Source organism: Phaethon lepturus, unplaced genomic scaffold (genome assembly GCF_000687285.1).
Source record: "Phaethon lepturus isolate BGI_N335 unplaced genomic scaffold, ASM68728v1 scaffold5152, whole genome shotgun sequence".
In the NCBI taxonomy this organism is placed as follows: Eukaryota; Metazoa; Chordata; class Aves; order Phaethontiformes; family Phaethontidae; genus Phaethon; species Phaethon lepturus.
Window position 1 is genome coordinate 1 of NW_010523953.1, and position 19452 is coordinate 19452.

Genomic DNA, 19452 nt, shown 5'->3' on the forward strand with positions numbered 1-19452 from the left:
GGCTGACGGCCCGCCCGCGTCCGGGGCGCCTGCAGGAGAGCCATTTTGTTTCGCCACCTCACAGAGCACAGGGCGAGGAGAGCTGCCGGTTTGGGCGACATGCACTGACAATATCTCCTCGTCAAAGGGCTGTATTTAATCTAAACACTGTAATGAGGCTTATCGGTGCGTTTGCTGCATCCAGGAGTACTAGAACAAAGGGGAAAGGTTTAGGCGTGGGGCAGCGCAAGGTGCACCAGGTGCGATAGTGTAAAGGTCAGCTGCGTGCCGCCATCCACGCACACCGCCGGGGCCCGGGCGGCCGCGGGGAGATGAGGGAAGTCTGCAGCGTTTTCTTTCTTTTCCGGTCTAGCGTAGCTGCGGATCTGACAAAACAACCCACAACCACAATAACAAAACCTGTGCGCACTTACCAGCAGTGACAGCACACAGGCATGCCTTTTATGTTATGTTTATGACACAGCTTGCAAAGTCTCAGGCGACCATATTACTGGCTAGGTCCAGTTAAAAACAGAAATTAGTATACCAGTTCTCGTTGACATTTGCATATGCATATTCAAACGGGAACAGAACCTACTTTTTATTACTTTTATATAAGTACACATCTCTCAGAGCCTGTTTGACAATCACTTTTTTCATGCATGTAAGTGGCAAGTGGGTCTGCAGAGCCTCTTGCTCTAAGGAGGCCAAAGGAAAAAAAAAAAGTTAAAAGACTTTAACTTGCAGGTTCAATGACCCTTTTTGAGGTTATAAAATAGCGTAGAGCATGCTTTAGAAATAAGTTGAAATTAGTTCTAAAATAGCTGTAACTTGTTTGCCAAATCGATTTCCTCTGTGAAGCAATCCAACCAGCTGCCCTAGAAACTTGCAAACATCCATTTTATAATAGATTTGCCATAAAGGCAGTAAAAGTAACATAGCATAAGAGTTTGAGAGTTACAATTTAAATTTCAGAAGTGCACCATTAGTTATTGGGTTAATTTTTGTTTATGCCATGGCACTGCCACTGAAACGGGTAATTGCTATGTGCGTGGCGAATACAGTACCTAAGTCATGCTGCTACAGCAAAACTTACATTAGGATTAAAGTAGTATAAATGAAGATGAGATATGCAGTTTGGGAAAACTGAAAGTATTCTTGAAGGCTTCTGACTACGTTATACCATGCAGCTGTCACGATACGATATACCTAGTAAGAAAAAGAGCTGCTTTTCAAGTGTTAACTGCTGCTTGCTTGACCTTCCGGCTAGATTTTTAGCATTTTGAGCTGTGGATATTTTTGACAAAAGTCCAAAATCTTTACTGTCTCTCACAGAGTTCCACCATCTCTGCAGAGTTCCAGACTGTGCCCTTTCTTCATTATAACATGATTTCAAATACATCTGCCAAATGAAAATACAACATGTAGAAAAGATTGGTTTTGTTGAGAAGCATTTTTTGTGCAGTATGAAAAGCAAGCAGCATTCTGAACATACCAAATGATCCACAGGAATAAAATTAAATGATGACTACAATCAAGATGTTTCAGCTTATTATAGCACGTGGTGCCAAGAAGTAAATAACAGTGCTTATGTTTGTCTCCTTAGCTGCTCGTGTGTCTTTACCGATCCTTTTCAAGGCCAGGATTTGCTCTACTCTCCCTTTAAAGTTCTGAAAACCAAATACCTACTAAAAATGCTTCATGACATGCGCGTTATTGTAGTCTTAGTTATCTGTTTATATAATGCCATAGAAACGTGTATGGCACTTGCAGAAGGGTATAATTGGCAGGACTCCACCCTGAGGACTTTGGAATTTACTTAGATACACCGCCACAGAGAATGACAAACAAAGGGTGGAGAAGGGGGAATGGCAGGCTGAAGGTCACAACAGTACAGCATCATGAACTACGCTTATTACTAACGCATGCACCTGGTCATTAATTGCTATTTTTTAATTGTCACAAAGGTGTTAGTTTCATAATTCCCATGCTTAACAATAATTTCTTCTCTTGCTTTCCTTAATAATCTATCCATGACAAAGATGGCTTTTTACAGTCTTTAAAGGCTTTTATGAAAAGAACTATTTCCTCTTGATCAGTTATCCATTTGGCAAAGCTGTGATGTACAGCTCACATTGATCAGAGCTGTCGGTGTTTTAGGAAGCTAATCTTGTGCAAAAAGCTCAGTTCCCTCAAGAAGTGCTGATTTCAACTCAAACCTGTCACAGGGTTGATGTAGTTTTGACTGAGTATAGACAGAAACCTACCCTCCTCAGCAGATAACTGTGTCGCTAGAGTGGGGGACAAGTGGACAACATTAAGAACCGCACAGATGTTCTAAGAGACATGCCTAAGCTGCCTTCTTCCAACTCATGTGCAGTTAACTTCTTTGACAAGACATTTGCAAAGCAAGACCCTGATCTGTAGCACCAAAACAAGCTTCAAAAAACAAAAGGCCACTGAGTAATTCCACCAAGCTGTGAAGTCTCTTTGTGGCGTCACCATTCCACAGGACAGTACATGCTTAAGTATCGTGATAACACATGAAAAAAGAATTTGCCTTACCTGAGCTTAGTATCCTGCAGTTCAAAAGTCATGGGGAAAGATCCACATCTTCCACATGTTGCCTCTACTACTGCAGCCTTCAAGAAGCAAGAGCAAATCTGCCTGGAAAGTGGATGATCCTTGTTGTGCAAAGTACCCAAAGCTGTTTGCTTGGTGGAAGAGCATGGAGTTGGCACGCCAGAACACCACACAGAACAGGATAGCTGAAAAATGTGCTGATTCATGTGCATCTCAGATTATAGCATAAAGCTGCCTGTCTTAGGAGTGATGCTTCTGTACTTACTGACACTAATTGTTGTTTCTCTCACTCTGTGGGGATAAAATAAGCAAAAAAATCTCAACACCCCACCATCCTGTAGAGATTACCCATGTCCCAAACATCTACGAGAGCACTGTTAGCTGATGCAACCTCTCCAATATCAAATGCCAACCTAACTCATGAAATACTGAAAGCACAGAACAATGTTACGCCATAGGTCCCTCAGAATCAGCATGCCATCTCCTGCCATACCTGCAACAGTCAGTTCTGGAAATGAGCTAATCACTGAATACAGATTAGGTACTCATCCAAATAGAATTATCCTCATCCAAAAAGAATTATCATGCTTTTATTGAACACAGGTCATTTAAAAAATCTGACTTTTTTTTTGCCCGCACCAAAACCTCTGCAAGAATCCCACCACATTTTTGCGTAGGAAGTGAGTAACAAAAGGCAATCCTCAAGGCAATGGGCAAATAGTCTCTGTATTTCACCCAGCCACTGCTTATCAGAATTGCCTCAGTGTCACCCAGCACAAGCTTTATGCAAACTCCAGTCTTTATACTGAGGGAAAAATAAGCAATTGCTCAATACATGGCATCAGTTATCAGTGATCTGGATTAAACTGTCTTATGAATGTAACACTGAGAACTACGACAGAGAACTGAGTCTGAAAGGGCTGGAGTCTCAAAGCTGCTGCTTTTCCCACAGCAGCTCCCCTTCAATGTGTTAGGTTAGCTTGCATCGCATTTCTGCTTAGCAGCAAAATTACTAGCAAATTTACTTTCTAGAAGAAGTTTTGTAATGATAGAAATATCACTTCAATATTAGGTTCTACAAAGAGTTTATGTAACACACAGGAGAAGGGACAACCTGCCATTGAAACATTCAAGAGTGAAAGTCTCCTTGGACTGTGTCTTGGTGGGGAGAACCCTCGCCTAAGTGCTGAATAAATACCAGTATCTCTTAATGGAACTAGTATAATCTCTTACAAAAAAAGTAGGAGGAAATCTTTTGTAGGGGCTGCTGACTTTTATTAAAGACAGAATTTTTTTTTTTTTCCCTGAAGAGTCTTCCCTGTGAAAATACAGTGCTTTTCTGTGTTACGGCCACTGTCGCTGCCCGTTACGATGCTCCATTCAAAAGCAGAGACTTTTTTGCGAAGCCTGGGCCTCTCCAACCTGTTGACTGTAGTATCTGCTGCTTTATTTGCTTGATTTGTGATAGTCTTTGTTTCATATGTAGTTCTTGTTCAAATTATGTTACATATGGCTGCAGAATCCTTACTTTCTCTGCTTCCAAAATTATGATTTGTAACACGCCAGACTCCATTGGCCACCAGAAATCACTTAGAAAAGGTGATGTAAGAAAGAGTATCTTTTGGCTTCTCTAAAGGTTTTAAAATGCTGCAAAGAACACAGAATGATCTAGAGAGAAGAGGTACTCATTTATAAAATGATGTTATGGTATTTTCAGAGGCACAATAAAGGAATTGATTTCCGAAGTGGATTTTGTAAGAAGATTTATTTTAATTAACTGATTTCATGATGAAACATGGTCTTAAACAAAATAGAGATCAGTATGAAAATAAAATTATACACAGAAGAATCTTTTCCCCAAATGTTTTTGAATAACAGGAAATACAACACAACAATCCTGTATTCAACTGAGTAGATAACTATGCAAATCTGTAAGCAAACATTACAGAACATTCTTTGAAGCCAGGCACAACAAAAGACATTGTGTACCCCTGTAACACACTCAACACATTTCATATCTGCTCCTTCTGCCTCAAAGAAAAAAAAGTGAAATGTAACGCAATGTAAATGGAGAAAAAAACATACACCATCTTAATGCTTTACGCACATGTTCCCCATTTAGTGTTTTGTGAAAGGCATATACCAAATTCAGGTGAAACTTAAATTAGCTTGTAGAAAGATAGAAAAACTTGGTCTTGTATTTGATACACAGTCTTGTGAACACTTAACTGAAAAGTATGGAAAGGATTAAAAAATACACCACATGTGTTCTACTTAAAGCTTAGAAATAAATACACACTCTGTATTCTCAGTGCTTGAAATTTTTTAAAAACAAATAACTTGGTATAAAATTATATCAAGTAATTGTCAAAAATGAGGGAGATGCATCTATATACCTGTTAGATTCCGGATGCCTGCATCCCCACTACAAAACCTGTAAAACTGTATGCGCTTTCAAACATGCTGAATAGCCCAAACTGTAGTCTGGCAAGGGCAAGACTATCAACTGACTTGGGGGTACCAGTATTCCACACCACATACCTCATTACCTTCTTTTTCTCAAAAGTTTTCCCCTCCCATACTGTACCAGCCCTTACAAGTACAAATGTTCAGTCACTTATACAAAAAGCAGCCTTGCTGATTCATGGATGCCCTCAAGGCTATGTCACTCCAAGGAAAAAATGTAGAAAGCAAAAGCATCCTCCTAAGATTATTTATGTACTTAGTATTATTAAAATTCTTCTTCCTCCCTGCAATGCTGATAATAAACAGCAGTCTCCTGAGTGTTGCAGACTCATTGCAGAAAAATGTCCTGCTATATGGAACTATTGAACCATTATGGTCCAATGTACTAGCTGTCTTCTAGTTTAGGACTTAAAGTTTATATAAAACTCTTACCATCTCAGTTACCATGTTGAAGAAGAAAACTTGCAAGGAATTCTTCTTTTGACTCTTATACTGACTTACCCAATAGTCTTGGCTTTTAGGTAGGGAACCAGATCCTGAAATCTTCCTTCCCTCTTACACAGTATTTTTTCTGATAATGTCATTAGAGTGTAAATGGCGTCAAGACTCGCACCAGCTTGGCCAAAGCTAACTAGATCGTTGAGAATATTTTTATTACTTTAATTAAGTTTTAGAAATGTCCTGTCAACCCCTGAATGACAAAACACTTTTTGTGGAAAGTCATGGTTCTTAGGCAACCATAAGACAAACCCCAACCAGATAAAGTAAACATCTACATTTTCACACATCTAAATGTTAGGGATTTGGCCCATCACATTTAGAATGAAAGTCACCTTCAGTAGTGGCGATTTATCTTCTTATCGGATACTATTTCTCTTGCCAAATGCAGCTAGTAAACAACACAATAATTATTTGTACAAACAATAAGAGTAAAGAGGACTTCCAGACACCACCCTTATCTAGAAGCCTTCATTTTCCTGAGAGTGGTCCAAATAAAAACAACCCAAAACCAATAAAACAACAAAAAGCAACACCGAAGTAAGTTTTCCGATTGTGTACTTTAGGTTTTCAAAACTTAATAATTAGGTTAAATATGTCTTGCAGTGGCAGTAACACTAATGTATTTCAGGATGAATAGACATTTTTTCTGGACACATTACCATAGTCTAGTTTTCAATCACAAAAGTATTCTCTTTTGTATACCTAGTGGTCAGCACAGCTCACTGCCCTGCCCACTATTTGCAAAGTGCAGTCCTCTTCTGTCCCTACTCTTGCAGTCTTGTCTTCTCTCTAGCTCTGTTCCATGGTTTCATTTTGCATGCTCTATCTGCTGCGTGGAACTGCCACATCTTATCATTACAGCACCTACAATTACGTTCCTTCCTTAGCATTACTTGTGAGGCTTCAGAGATTTACTTGCTTATTCATACAGTAGTCTATTTTAAAATTATTCAGCTCCAATGTCTGACTGCAGTCAGCATGGCAATCAAATATGATATCTCAGCAAAATCTCCTTTTATTGACCTGATTTATACTGCTAGATGAGTATTTCTAACTATAAATTTAATTCTCATTCAAAATGAGAGGTGCCAAATAGTCAATGGAGTATGTGAGGAGCTGCTTGTATCGCAATTAACAGGCTACACAAATATGAAAGAGCTTTTGGAGGAAACCCGTTCAAGGGCTGTATGACAAAGCCTCCATCTGTGGAAGGCACAGTCCTCACTAACGTAGCAAATCAGCTGCTGCTATGATTTCTGGATCAGCACTCACCGGCCTCACTGCAAGAGCTACTCACCCTTCCAGCCAACAGCCTGAAGCAGCCCCTGGAGCTGAGAAATTCTGGTGATAGAAAACATTGCAAGAAAAATGCTTTGACTCCTTACTAATTTTTCAAAACCAAAGTGAAAGGACATTTTACCCTTGGGTACCTGATCAACTGTTTTTTAAAAAAAAATTACGACTGTTTTTCTTAAATGGCTCACAATCTAGATGTCAGAGTAACTGTGGTCCTATCGAATATCTGGATTGAAGGGAGGTACTCTTCTTGTAAAAGAGACCAGTTTAATTCTTCATGAAAAACTAAAAAAACCCATTCTGATACTATAGCTACTGTCAGCGTAGGTGTTGGGCAATTGTCTCTGGGTGACTGTAGGATTATGCGCGATTAAAAGGGAGAGGACGGCTGGCCTTTGGAAGGCAGACCAGAATAAAGGAGATCAGAGTCCTGTGAGTTTTGTAGGTCTACACATTTAAAAGCTGAGTACATTGATGTCAGCAGAAAACCATGGTGAATTAGTAGAACAATATACCTCCTGAGTGCTTAGTAAAAGCCCTTCAAGCAGACAAGGTTTCTTCTAGTAGGGATTGTGAGAGGTTTCTGAAAGTTCTAAAAAAGAAAAAAAACTGAAAAATGACAATTTTCATTATTCAGAAGGTTTTAAAGGGAGGAAGGATTGAAAGATGTATAGCTCAGCTCCCTTTCGCATTCACTATAAGAGATTTGTCAGAGTCCATATGGAGTTAAGTTTTTATTATTACTGTTATGCAACGTAATCTGACTGCATTTGGTACATAAAGGAAACAAGTTCAAAATTCTAATTATTGACTTAGAAGAGGGTTAATCAAGGAGTGTAAGTAACTATTTCACATAGTCCTCAAGAGATATTGTAATTGCATTTTGAATACGTACCGGTACTAAATGGACCGTAACCATTCCAGAGGAGTCCTTGACTGTCATCCTTTGACCTGCAGTCACGAGGAGCCATTCTAAGCAGTGACCGGGAGGTCATTATAATGTCATTGATATTAAACAGAACTCTCAAATTAACCATGAATTTACCCTAAAATACCTATGGCACAACATGGCTCTGAGCAAAGCCTACGAAGCAGAGCCCTAAATGAAGTTTCAACCTGAACAGTACCTTTCTTTACAGTAAAATTATTTTAGAAAATACTGAAATGTTTGAACAAAAAATTTTTCATAGCAATTAACATTTTAAATAATTGTAGTCTAGTGCTGAAACTAGTCAGTCTGAAACTGAACTGAAGCACTATGAAGCTTGTGGTCTGTTTGAAAGAGATGCAAAACATAAAACACACCGTGAAAACTGTGTGTTTATATGGTCAGCTTTATAATTTTGCATAGTGCTAACAAAAAAAAGGCGTTGTAAAAAGGCTTTTAGCCTTACTGGCTTTACAATAAGGTTCTTCTTTTCCCCTACTATTTACCTAATGTATATTTATTTTTCCAGCAAACACGCAATTTCAAATTCAACCCCCTAAATTCTTTTTTTATTGTATTTAGGCAAAAAGTTAGACTAGTCCAACAGCAGCCACTGTGGTTGCACTAATAAAAAGCTGTAAAGGATTTTTTACTTGCAGTTGGTGAGCTAGTCAACCCGTAACATTTCTGCAGTTCCGTTTCGTACTGCATAACTGAGCCAGGATGCAAACAGTTTAAGCAGCCAGGTTTGAGTTACTATTCTGAAATTCTGCTTGGAGTTCAATTTGCTTGCCTGGGGAGGAAAGAATGGCAAGGTGAAACAGCAGTGGTGGTTGTGTATTAATACTGTAAGGTTAACATCAAAGCTAAGTCTGCAATGTTGTGACTGGAGAGCAAACTTAATGCTCAATTCCTATTACTGCTAACAGGAATAAATTACCCCTCCATACAAAAACAATAGCAAGAGAAACATAACTACTAGTATAATTTAATACAAATAGTTTTCATTTGCTGAAAAGAATTAACTTGCTTTATGCTATGGGAAATGAACTTACACAGGCTATTCAAACACAGCTGCTGCAGACTCCCCTTTTGTGAATAGGGGTTCCCTCAGCCCAGAGACAGCGTGCTTGCAAGCATCTCCATAAACATCTGCAGCTACCACTGCAGAAATTCAGTAAACATCTGCAATTAATACTGCTGAGATTACATTTAGCAACCAGATGATACCATTATGAACGCTTCAGAAGAAAGCTTTTTTTCCCCTTAACTTTTAAAAGGATTAAAAATACATAAGAAACCACAAAACTCTCTTATTTCCTATAATTTTAAACTGAGCAAACTACCAGTCCAGTGCTCTGCCGGTGTAATTCATGCCAGAAACTTTGTCTGATGTCCTGCCAGCATGCTGCTGCTTAGATTTTCAGTTTCCCCAAAGATTACATATATTCACCATACATGACCTGAGGTTAACCGCTTCAATGTGGAGCGTATGCGGTGCCCAGCAGGCCTGTGTACGCAGATGGATTTCACCCTAGATACTCGTGAAGTCATATTAACACCTTTTTATCGTAGCCTCACAACAAGGTTAACGAAAATTATGTTTAAAAGCAAAAAAGGCATTTATTTGATGGAATGCATGGAAAAACAGCAGGCAGGGGGTGTGGGAAAAGGTTTGCTTCTGGTCAGCAGGACTGCATGTTAAATTGGATTTTAGTTTTGGATTGAAAGGCGGCTTTCCCACGTTGCCCTGCAAGGTGCTGCTGATGGTGTGACAGAGGTAGCAGATAGCGGTCTCCTGCTTGCTGTGGGCAAAAACACTGCTACCCTAACTGCTGCTGGCTTGCAGATTTTGAACAGGTAACTGCTTGCTACAGTAGGTGCCACATTGCATAATTTCCCTGATTACAGGCTTTTCTGGTGTATTTAGGAGCGTTATGGTTAAATTGACTGCTGGCAACAGCAGGTGAGCAAAGCATGCCTCTGCTTGGCTGGAGCTTTTCTGGTGTATTTAGGAGTGTTATGGTTAAATTGACTGCTGGCAACACCAGGTGAGCAAAGCATGCCTCTGCTTGGCTGGGATGCTGGGACCCGGCTGCTGCTTTTTGGCCAGCAATGAGTTACTTCAGCCTGGCTCTGCTTCCCAGCAGAGCAGCGAACAAGGGCACCTCACTAACTCCTGCGGACACCTCCCCAGCCAGACTCTGTCTGATGGAGATGCTGCAGGATAAGTTAGTACAAGCTGTCATCGTGCTGTAGCTGAAGGGAATTTTTGACTACTTCAGGATGACTGGGTTTTTTTCCTCCTTAAATGCCAAGCTCCTCAGCAGCATCTGGAAGAGCTCTGAGGGGACACAGAGCTTTCAGAAAAGGCTTCTCAGTGTTTCTCTACCCGGGCCCCCGTGCCTGCCACAGCACATCATAAGCAAAAGCACCGTGGTCTCCTGTTGCAGTCACCTGCAGGACATGAAAGTTGGCTTTCACACAGGAATGGCTTCCCACGCTGAAGCGGTAATATTCCACACAGGAGCCAGGGGATGTGGGTATCTGAGAATGCTCCGGCTTCCTTTCCTATACTCCCTCCCTGCTAACCTCTTCAGAGCAGCAGCATTGCTTATACCAACACAAAGAGCCGTCCAGGTGCTCAAGGCACCGCAGGTAGCCGAATCTGGGCAGCTAGCTCCTCATCACTTTCAAATAGCATTTTTCTAGATTCCCCCTGGTCATGTTGGCAGCAAAGGAGGAAGCAGCAGCTTCTGCTCAGTCTCCCTCAGTCTTAATGCTACAGGAATTCTAGATTTTTTTAAAATTATTTTTTCTTTTAAACTGACGGCTGCCCCACTAGTGACCCCTGACATCTTTACAGAATACCAGATCATCATGACTGATTTCAATTATTAAAATGCATAAATACCAAACAAATATGTGCAGTAAATATATTTAAATAAAAATTGAGAAGATGCATTTATTGTTTTTGATTTGTACAAAAGCATAACTTAAAAGGCAGACGAGTATAAACTTACTTTGTGCCAAATATTTAAACTTTTCATTCCAAAGAGTTTCTGGTTCAAAACTTGTAGATACAGTTTCCACCTGGGAAATCTCCTTTTTAGACCACAGATAACACAGTATTGTAAAACCGAAATTCTGTAGTCCTTCAACCAAGCAGAAGTTGCATTCTGCTTTGAGTGCCCGAGTTCTAGCTACTCGGTGAAGGGATCATATGAAACATGAGCCATGCTGGAGTGACCTGATGAAAAGCCCGTTTGCCCACCACTCATTCGTGTTCTGAAAAAAGATGTGCATAAGGATCTGTGACATGCAATCTTAGCAAAGACTGATAAATATATGTGTAAAAATAGGGTGACATGTTTGGATTTTTCTTTGCTACTTCATACCAGCCAGAAGTAGCGTAAGAAAACCTACGTTGCTTAAGCAAGTCCCAGACGTCATGCAGAAGCTCAGTTATTCCTGAAATAAAAGAATGCTTTCACTCGGATTTTGCGAGTGGGTTTTCCTTTGCACAGCTAACATTTTCTCAGTAAACCTGAAGGGCTTTCTCAGTCTCTGCTGCCACCACCAGAGCCGCACCTGCCTTCTGACTCGGAGAGGGGAATGGCAGTCTTTGCTGACGACATCTCCATAGATGTTCACCTCTACTGGAAAAATCCTCACATGGGAACAAGGAGGCTACCGCCCTCAGATGCCCTGTCAAGAGTCTCCAAAGTGAGAACATTACTTCAGAAGCTACTTTTCCCACAGAACAGGGCTTGCTGTGTTTCAGTGCTATCAAGAGGGCTAGCACAAAGCTAGATTCATGTTCTCGTCATCCAGTATCCAAGTGCAACTTCCTGGAATTTTAAAGTGCGGTGGATGCGCTGCGTGACAGCAGCTGTGCAAGACGCAGCGCGCAGCCGCACGAGCGTTCCACGAGACCAGCTGGAGGAAAGTAGCAAAAATAGATGTGAGCAAGTCTCGTGTGTTTCAGCAAAATTAAGCATAAAAAAATTGGTGTCCATGCAGTGTTTGATATGCCATAGAAACTCTTTCAAATAACGTTTGGTAAGAAAATTATTTATCAGTGAAAACACAAGCTTAGACACTATGAAGAGTTTACATCTTATAGGTGTTCACCGATACAGGACAGTGGCATTATGACCAGTAGCTCACCTTAAAATACTCAGAGGTTTCCAAACGAGCTAGTGTTTTATGGTGCTGTACAAATAAAAAGTTGTGGGGAGCATATGAAATATCTGTATTAAACTCCACTGCATTAAGTTATCCAATGCATGAAAAATTACCCAGATGCATTTAAAATAAATGCATATTACAATATCACATATAGTATTATAAAATTATTACTTATGTGCACAGTCCCGATATCTATAGACATGGCACCGTGAAGAAAGCCTGGTTCCTAAGCATTTTTACAGATACTTGACAGTGATGCAGTTTGCTATCAGTCAGATCATAATGTCCCTTCAACTTTGGTACATTCAGTGCAAAATATTTTTGGGAGTTTTTTACTCTTATAAAAATAAAAGGCTTTTTTTTCCCTCTTGAGAGTGCTTAAAGAATAACCACTAGCAGAATGTCTGTTCAAGCATGGAAAGTGATGAAAACATAAACAATGTTTTAGTTTGCTCGTTTCTTGTTTACACTCTAAGAAACATAATATAATGAGCCTACAAAAATAAACAGAAGTCACTGTGTTAGGGTTTTTTTCCTGATATGCTGTGATAAATTGCTAGTTTCTTCTTAAAATAGTTCCCATGCAGTATAAAGCATAAAATCAGTCTTATTAAGTTATTAAGTTCATTATAACAGCTCATCTTTTGTCATACACACCACTGGCAAACACATTTCCACAAACCTCCATAACGCAAGCCGTGGTTGTTACAGCCTTTGTTGCTGACCTTCCTTCCAATTCTGCCCCAGAACTTGAGCTCTACGGTGTGCACCACGCAGCCACTCGTAGTCTTAGGTAAAGCAAGTACTGGATATGCTATTATAACACACGGCATAAAGTAATGTACCTTCATGAATTAAAAAAAAAAAAGAAAAGAAAAAAAAGAATCTGTTGTATGATTTTTTGATAATTTACTGGGTAGGTAAGGGGCCGAATGGCTTCACATTTTGACTTGAATTTTCTATTCAACAACTTTGATGAAATCCAGTTTTCAGGTTCACGTCAGTTTTGCAGTAGCCAGGTTGATCACAACACGGGGTCACATTTCTTGTTTGCTCAGAACATAAACTTAGGAAGTCTGGCCGTCCTGAAGATCCATGGATTGCAAGACGTGGTTATCCCTGCACATCAGGCACACTCTAGTTTCCCTATAGAGAATTCTGCCGCTACCACAATGCTTTTTAATTGCTTCATAAGCTCTTTCATGGAATCTCGTTATTTGAATTGCACCGTGAAACAATTTTCCTCTACGAAATCCAATACAAATGTTTATTCATTCCTTGAGAAGACAGATCCACAAAAGTCCAATGAGCTGGGCACTGTGGCTTGTGTATCACTCAAGTCCAAAAGTACTTGTCTCTTCAACTGCTGTCAACAGTTTTTCATATAACATAGAGAATGATGGATAAGGGGGAAGGTCCAGACGATTGAAACAAGTGTGAGCCCTGAGGGGGGAAAAAAAAGAGGAGGTAAAGAAGTACATTATTTAAGAAGTTCAAAAGAGAACACACAGACTGGTATGCACTTGTGTAGAGATGGGCAGATAGTATTCTTTCAGAAGACTTTGTTCTGTCAAACGATGTTTTCCAATTGAACAGGTAGTGAGGTTTACTCTACTGTCTTCTAATTAAAATAAGCCAGTAAGAAGCATTTATGAAGGTCTTTAGAAACACCCTGACAGCCCAAAAGGCATGGGATAAATTTTATCCATTAAACGTGCATGAGAAAAGAATGATATAGCATAGTACAATTCAAATAGTCTGTTCTGAAATCTTGGCTTTAAATGTATCTTCTGAGAAGCAGTATTTTCTTCTGTAATGATGATACTCGAATACTGTATTTGTAATCATAAACAAGGCATTTCAGTACTTTGAATATGCATAAGATGCTAGATTTGATGAAATATTAAAAAATACTCAAGATATACAGGAAATAATCCAACAGTAGTAAAGGACAGACAAATTAGATGCTCTTCCTTCTACATTTCCTTGGCATATGGATCGTGTTCTTAGGAAGTTACTGCTTGGGCTGATTTACACTATGTACATATCTGGCCCTGCAAGCCAATGACCTTTAGAATAATACTTTTTGTAATTCCACAAAACTATGCATGTAAGAGGACAACCACGTGGTTTATTTCTCACTTTCCGAAGTCCATCTACCTGTTTTTTCACACACTTGGAAGTGACTCTTGAAACCTCTTCCAGGGAATGAAAAGGGAGATACTCAAGGTTTCTCCTCATAGTAGAATAATGGGTATCACTGCCTGACCTCAGGGCAGGCTAAGGATAACACTTTCTACAACACTGTAGTGGATGAACCTGCTCTAGTGAAATAGATAGCATAACTATTAACGCGATGGGTTCTTGAAGAAGAAACGATGCAAAGAGCAGCTGGAGGAGGCATCTTTTTCACTTTGAAGTACCACTTTTGTACCAAAGCCTCACTTCAGACTCATTTTAGAGGATAAAAAAAATTTTTAGGATAAAAAGCTTTTTTTATTTTGGCAGGTCTCTGTTTACAAATACTTTATTCTTTTGCAATAAAACACATCACAGATTTATTTAAATACAATCCAGCTGAAAACCAAACTTTTCCTGCAGTGACCTGCCCTTCATCAGTAGGGCCCGTATTACATGTAAATGTAAAACGTCAATGGAAGGACTGAAGAAGCTCCCTCCTCGCAGCAAATGCGACTCCTCATTTAACCTAACCAATCTCAGAAATCCGAGTGTCTACAACAGACCTGTACTGAGCTTTCTCTGAGCCAGAAAGTGCTGCCTTCCATGGGAGCAAATTCATTAATTGCTGTTTTAAGTGGCTCTCAGCTCCCAGCTATGGGGTGGAACATGAATCAAAGTGGGTTAATCTCATTTGCTAAAAACATAGAGCCCATTACAAACCCTCACTGAAGCTGAAACGCATTTAGTTACAGCCTTAAAGTGTCATAAAAATATCAGGCTGAAAAAAACGTATACACAGGACAGAAGGTCACACTATTATTATAAACACAGTCCAAACATCAAATATGCAATCCCTTTAAAAAGCATTGAATTTTGCTCCCTCCCCAAATACAGTATGCTTAGAAGTACACTGCTAGTACACACCGTATAGCAGAGAGGTCGCTTCCCCACCCTGTATTTCAGGAGGCTGGTAAAATTTCTCTACCCTTCCATCCCTCTAAGGCTCCTGGAGGAAAGCTTGCTTTGGACTCCTCAATTGCCTGTCCAAAAGCCTTACAAAGTACTATCTGTGAAATAGATTAAATTATTGCATTTCCTGCAGAGTACTTAAAAAAAAAAAATCAATCCCTTTTTAAGAAAGAGACTGATTTAGACCCAGCAGCAAACAGACAACTGGAACTCAGTGATCCCTTGAGTTCAGAGTAGAGTGTGGAAGAGTCTTAGGCAATTAACTGTCTAACCACATGCTTCTGCTGCATGGGGCTGACAGCCACTCATTAGAACTATGGATCATGCTGTGTGGGCTGTAAAACCACAAATTATAAAAGACATAGTATATAATTAGCAAGAGATTCATCATAAACTGGTTTAATAGTAAGCCGGCATGTTGTTTACATTTATTAAGAGAACTGAGTTTTATCTTAATTTTGAGGGCAATTTTGAAAATGCAATCACCTACTGTGGAAAATGACGTTATTAAAAAGGACAAAAACTTGAGATCTTTGTCTTCTGAGGGAAAATACGCCCTTCTCACCCGAGCAAGCAACTTTGTAAGTCTTCAGAAGAAAGCTGTTGTTTTTTAAATCTCTGAACAGTATTTTCTTCCAACATTTCAAGCCACGTGGGCACTAACTGTTCATCTTCCTGGACTCACATTTTATGACAACATGAAAAACCATACTGATTCCTGAAGTCTAGATTCCCAATTAATCTCCCCTTCATTTTGATTACAGTAGTAAAGTAGAGTGACATAGGGTTAAAATCCAGCAGACTTAAATACTATTTGCATGTGAATCATCACAGGCAGGTACATATAACGTACAGCAACGAACCTGGAGCACAACCAATTTCTCAGCAGGTAAGCGAACATGTATGTTGAACATGTGTACCTCGGCATGTAAGAGTAGCAGCCCCTCCACTGATTCAGTGTAATGTACAACACAGCGTGAAAGAACAGGGTAGAAGGGGCATCAGGGATCGCAATAGTTAAGCTAGACCTGTAATAATGAATCTTTTCAGGGCCTTTTACATACTAGTGACTTATTAGTGTAAAAGGCAGTGATACAAGCTAAGCAACCCGACATGTGCCTCACAGAAATCTCACCATTTTGATTCAGCAGAACGGATTACACAGCAGTCAGAAAGTGGGAACTGGGTAACATCTAGTGAATACTTCTGTGTTTATATTCACAGCTGCTTAGACCACAGTCACATACCTAAGTAACTATATTAGTTGCCTTCTGTGTCTCAAAACCAGGAAGACAAGATGGGGGCGGGTATTTTTATGTGTTTTCAGCAGTGCGGTGTTTTTTTTAGAAAGAGAGGAAAAAAATAAAATCTACTGACTTGAGTCCTAGCTTCTGCCACCCTCACACCAAGTATTACCAGATTTCGCAAGCACTCACACTGGAATCAAAATGGCAATTTGCAAAGTGTAACATCGCTACAAGTGAGTGACGGTGCCTTAACACAAATGCTTTAGTTATCTGAGAATCAGTAAGAGTCACAGAGTCCTAGGGCAGCATTCTCAGCAGATCCAGCCATGTGTTTACACACGCAGGGCTTATTTGGAAACCTCTTGGAAGTTTGCTACTCGAGGTCGTTGTTAACGATGTCTTACCTTCAAGCCAGTACTTCTTAGTGTTTGTACAGTAAATCTTTGAAGCTGGTGAGACGCACGCTGAAGCTACACTGCATGCAGGAACTAGATATATAAATGCAAATAGTCCCTTCTGCTTATGGTTTAGCCCGTTGAAGCATAAACGTGGAAGATCATTCATTTTTTTATGAGATCAAGGTTCCATGTATGAATGCCAGGAATTGCCAGCTCATGACAACTGTAAATGTTTGTCATATGCAGTTGTTTATTTTAACCAAACAAGTGAGCTGCTAATTTAATTCTCACACTTGTATGTTAAAAACTATCCACAGAGACACAAATCAAATGTTTCCTAAGCAAGGGAATCAAATGAAACTTCAAGGGCATGATACATTCTCCTCATTGTGGAGAGTTATTTCCTCTACACTTGCTGAACACGTTACAGTAGCAAAGATTCTCGACACACTTCTCCATGTTGCTCTACAGGAAGTAGTTTTATCCTGCAGTTTATTACAACCAGGGCCCTAGGTAACCTTTTCAGAGGAAATTCTGAGCATCCTGTTCAGGCATGTCCTGACCTTTTCCACACTTCAAGCTGCGCTTCTTAGCACCCGGAATTCCAGCATTAGAGAGTATATGGAAAAACTCCCACAATCTCTTTTCTTACTTAAACTCACAAGGAAATCTTACATTTTGAAGTCAGAAATTATTTTTTAAAATAATAATATTCTTTTTAAAAATAAAAACTTTTTCTTTTTAAACTATAAAGTAGACTTCCCTGGCTACAAGGTATTACTAGGCCCCCAAAAGATATCAGAGTATTTGATTTGAAATTTAGATTTTCAGACTTGGCTTATCTTTAATCCTTAGTTGCCTGGCTCTCATTTGTACTGTAAACTGGCAAGATGGCTTTGCTTAAAGGCCACCTGCTGTGCCTGTGGATTTCACAATGCCACTTCGGCCACACTTTGCCTTCCTCAGTGCAGTTCAGATGGCAGCCTGCAGGCAGGAGCCAACCCAGGAGACATCTCTGCCTCTGACTTTATGCTGGAGAAAAAAACTAAAGGTTGTTGGTCCAAGAAACTCTCCACATGTCTGACAGCCGCCTTGTGTCTAAAAAGAGACTCCAAATACAAGTTATTCCTGAGGAATCTTGTTTAAGAGGAATGGGTTAGGATTAGGGTTGAATTTCCTCCATGGATCAGCCCAGCCCAAAACTACGACCACAGGCTATAAGCAGCATACTAAAGCTGAGATCTGATTGAGTGGAGTTAGCTCACCCACAGTCCGCACGCTAATCTACATTTCTAACCACTGTTAACCCATTCTAGAGGCTACAGAATTATAAAACTGGATGAAAGGAAATCTTCTAGAAACATACCAGCCTGATCACAATACAAAAAAGGCCAGAACCTGTCATTTCTTGTCTATGAACCATTCATGCTAGAAGATGTTTCATACATCACATCATTAGTCTAGTCCTGGTATTGTTACCATCGACCTTTGAAAACAACTCTTTTTCCTGTCTTTATATCTTTACAAAATCGAAAATTTGGAAAAGCTTCCTCCCTCCCCCCTTCTCATCCTACTTCTCCAAACCTGCCATTACCCAATTCAAATGCTGCCTCTTTTCTGCCAGGCCTTGTACAACTCGGCTCCTGCTTTCATATCTTGGACTCTCATGCTCTTCCTTTACCCTTTTCACATATTTCAATTGATCCTACTTGTGCCCTTTGAAATCTTCGCCTTCGCTTGTCCCTGTGCTGCCTCTTAAGTCGAATGACTCCCTCCTCAAAATAGACATCTTCTGCAGTTCACAACTTGCTTCTTCCACATTTGTTAACACTCTTGACATCAAAGCATAAAAATTACACAACTAAACTACACTGTAAAGGCTGTGTGTGTCTAATCCAAAAAGTCTGACATTAGCTTTCACTCAGTCAGAAGTGGTATTTAATTTTAATTCATATTAATATTTGCCCTTAAGTGATGAACTGCATGCTCAGGAAGCAAATACTTGCACACTTATATCAAAATATAACAAAATCAAATTCAGAAACGTCAATCTAATACAACTTTCCATGAAAAAAGCATTACAATATCGATGTCAGCCACAGTTACACTGCCTTGTCCATCTTATGGAGAAAAACATTGAGTTCAAAGAAAAACGGATGCATCAGACAACGGAGCAACAGGGAAGTAAATTTTCCATGTAAGGCATAGTATATTTGCATATTCAGTTAAAAATTGTTTATGGTTCTCAAACAGCTTAGCTATTATCCCAGTTACTGATACTCTAAAGTATCTCTAGCATTAATACATGCACAGTAGGTACCTTGGAAGAGCAGTGATCTTCCCCCACTTCTCTACACAGAACCTTCTTGGACCATTGCTCCCCCGTAGAGAGGCAAACCCTTCATAAGGTATGCTGGACGTGCCTGTAACAAACTGCCAGCACAAAAAAAAAAGAAGAAAATCATGGATATTGGATACACAGATGGTATGGGTTAGAAATTTATTTCTATCAGCATACCCACTAAGTCCAAATGCTTATATAAAAGCATTTGCAAAATAAGGAAATTTGTGAGGCACAAGTAATAAATGCTACTTTAAATGGAGGATAAGGGAAAACAGACCATTTCCTGATAGGGTTCTAGAAGACACAACTTATCATATTAATTTCCTTCAAAGGTTTCTGTTTGAGAGAGTAATTATGCTACATAAATAC

At 39.7% G+C, this 19452-nt stretch overlaps 1 protein-coding gene across 1 annotated transcript in view; it reads right to left on the minus strand.

The window, feature by feature from the left end:
- Positions 1-13275: 13275 nt before the first annotated feature.
- Positions 13276-19452, minus strand: part of HECW2 (HECT, C2 and WW domain containing E3 ubiquitin protein ligase 2) — a 110829-nt gene continuing 104652 nt past the window's right edge. The window contains exons 27-28 of the mRNA XM_010282268.1: positions 19060-19172; positions 13276-13387 (exon numbers count right to left, since the gene is read on the minus strand). Of these exons, the coding sequence (XP_010280570.1) occupies positions 13276-13387; positions 19060-19172 (225 nt within the window). The remainder of the gene's footprint in view (positions 13388-19059; positions 19173-19452) is intronic.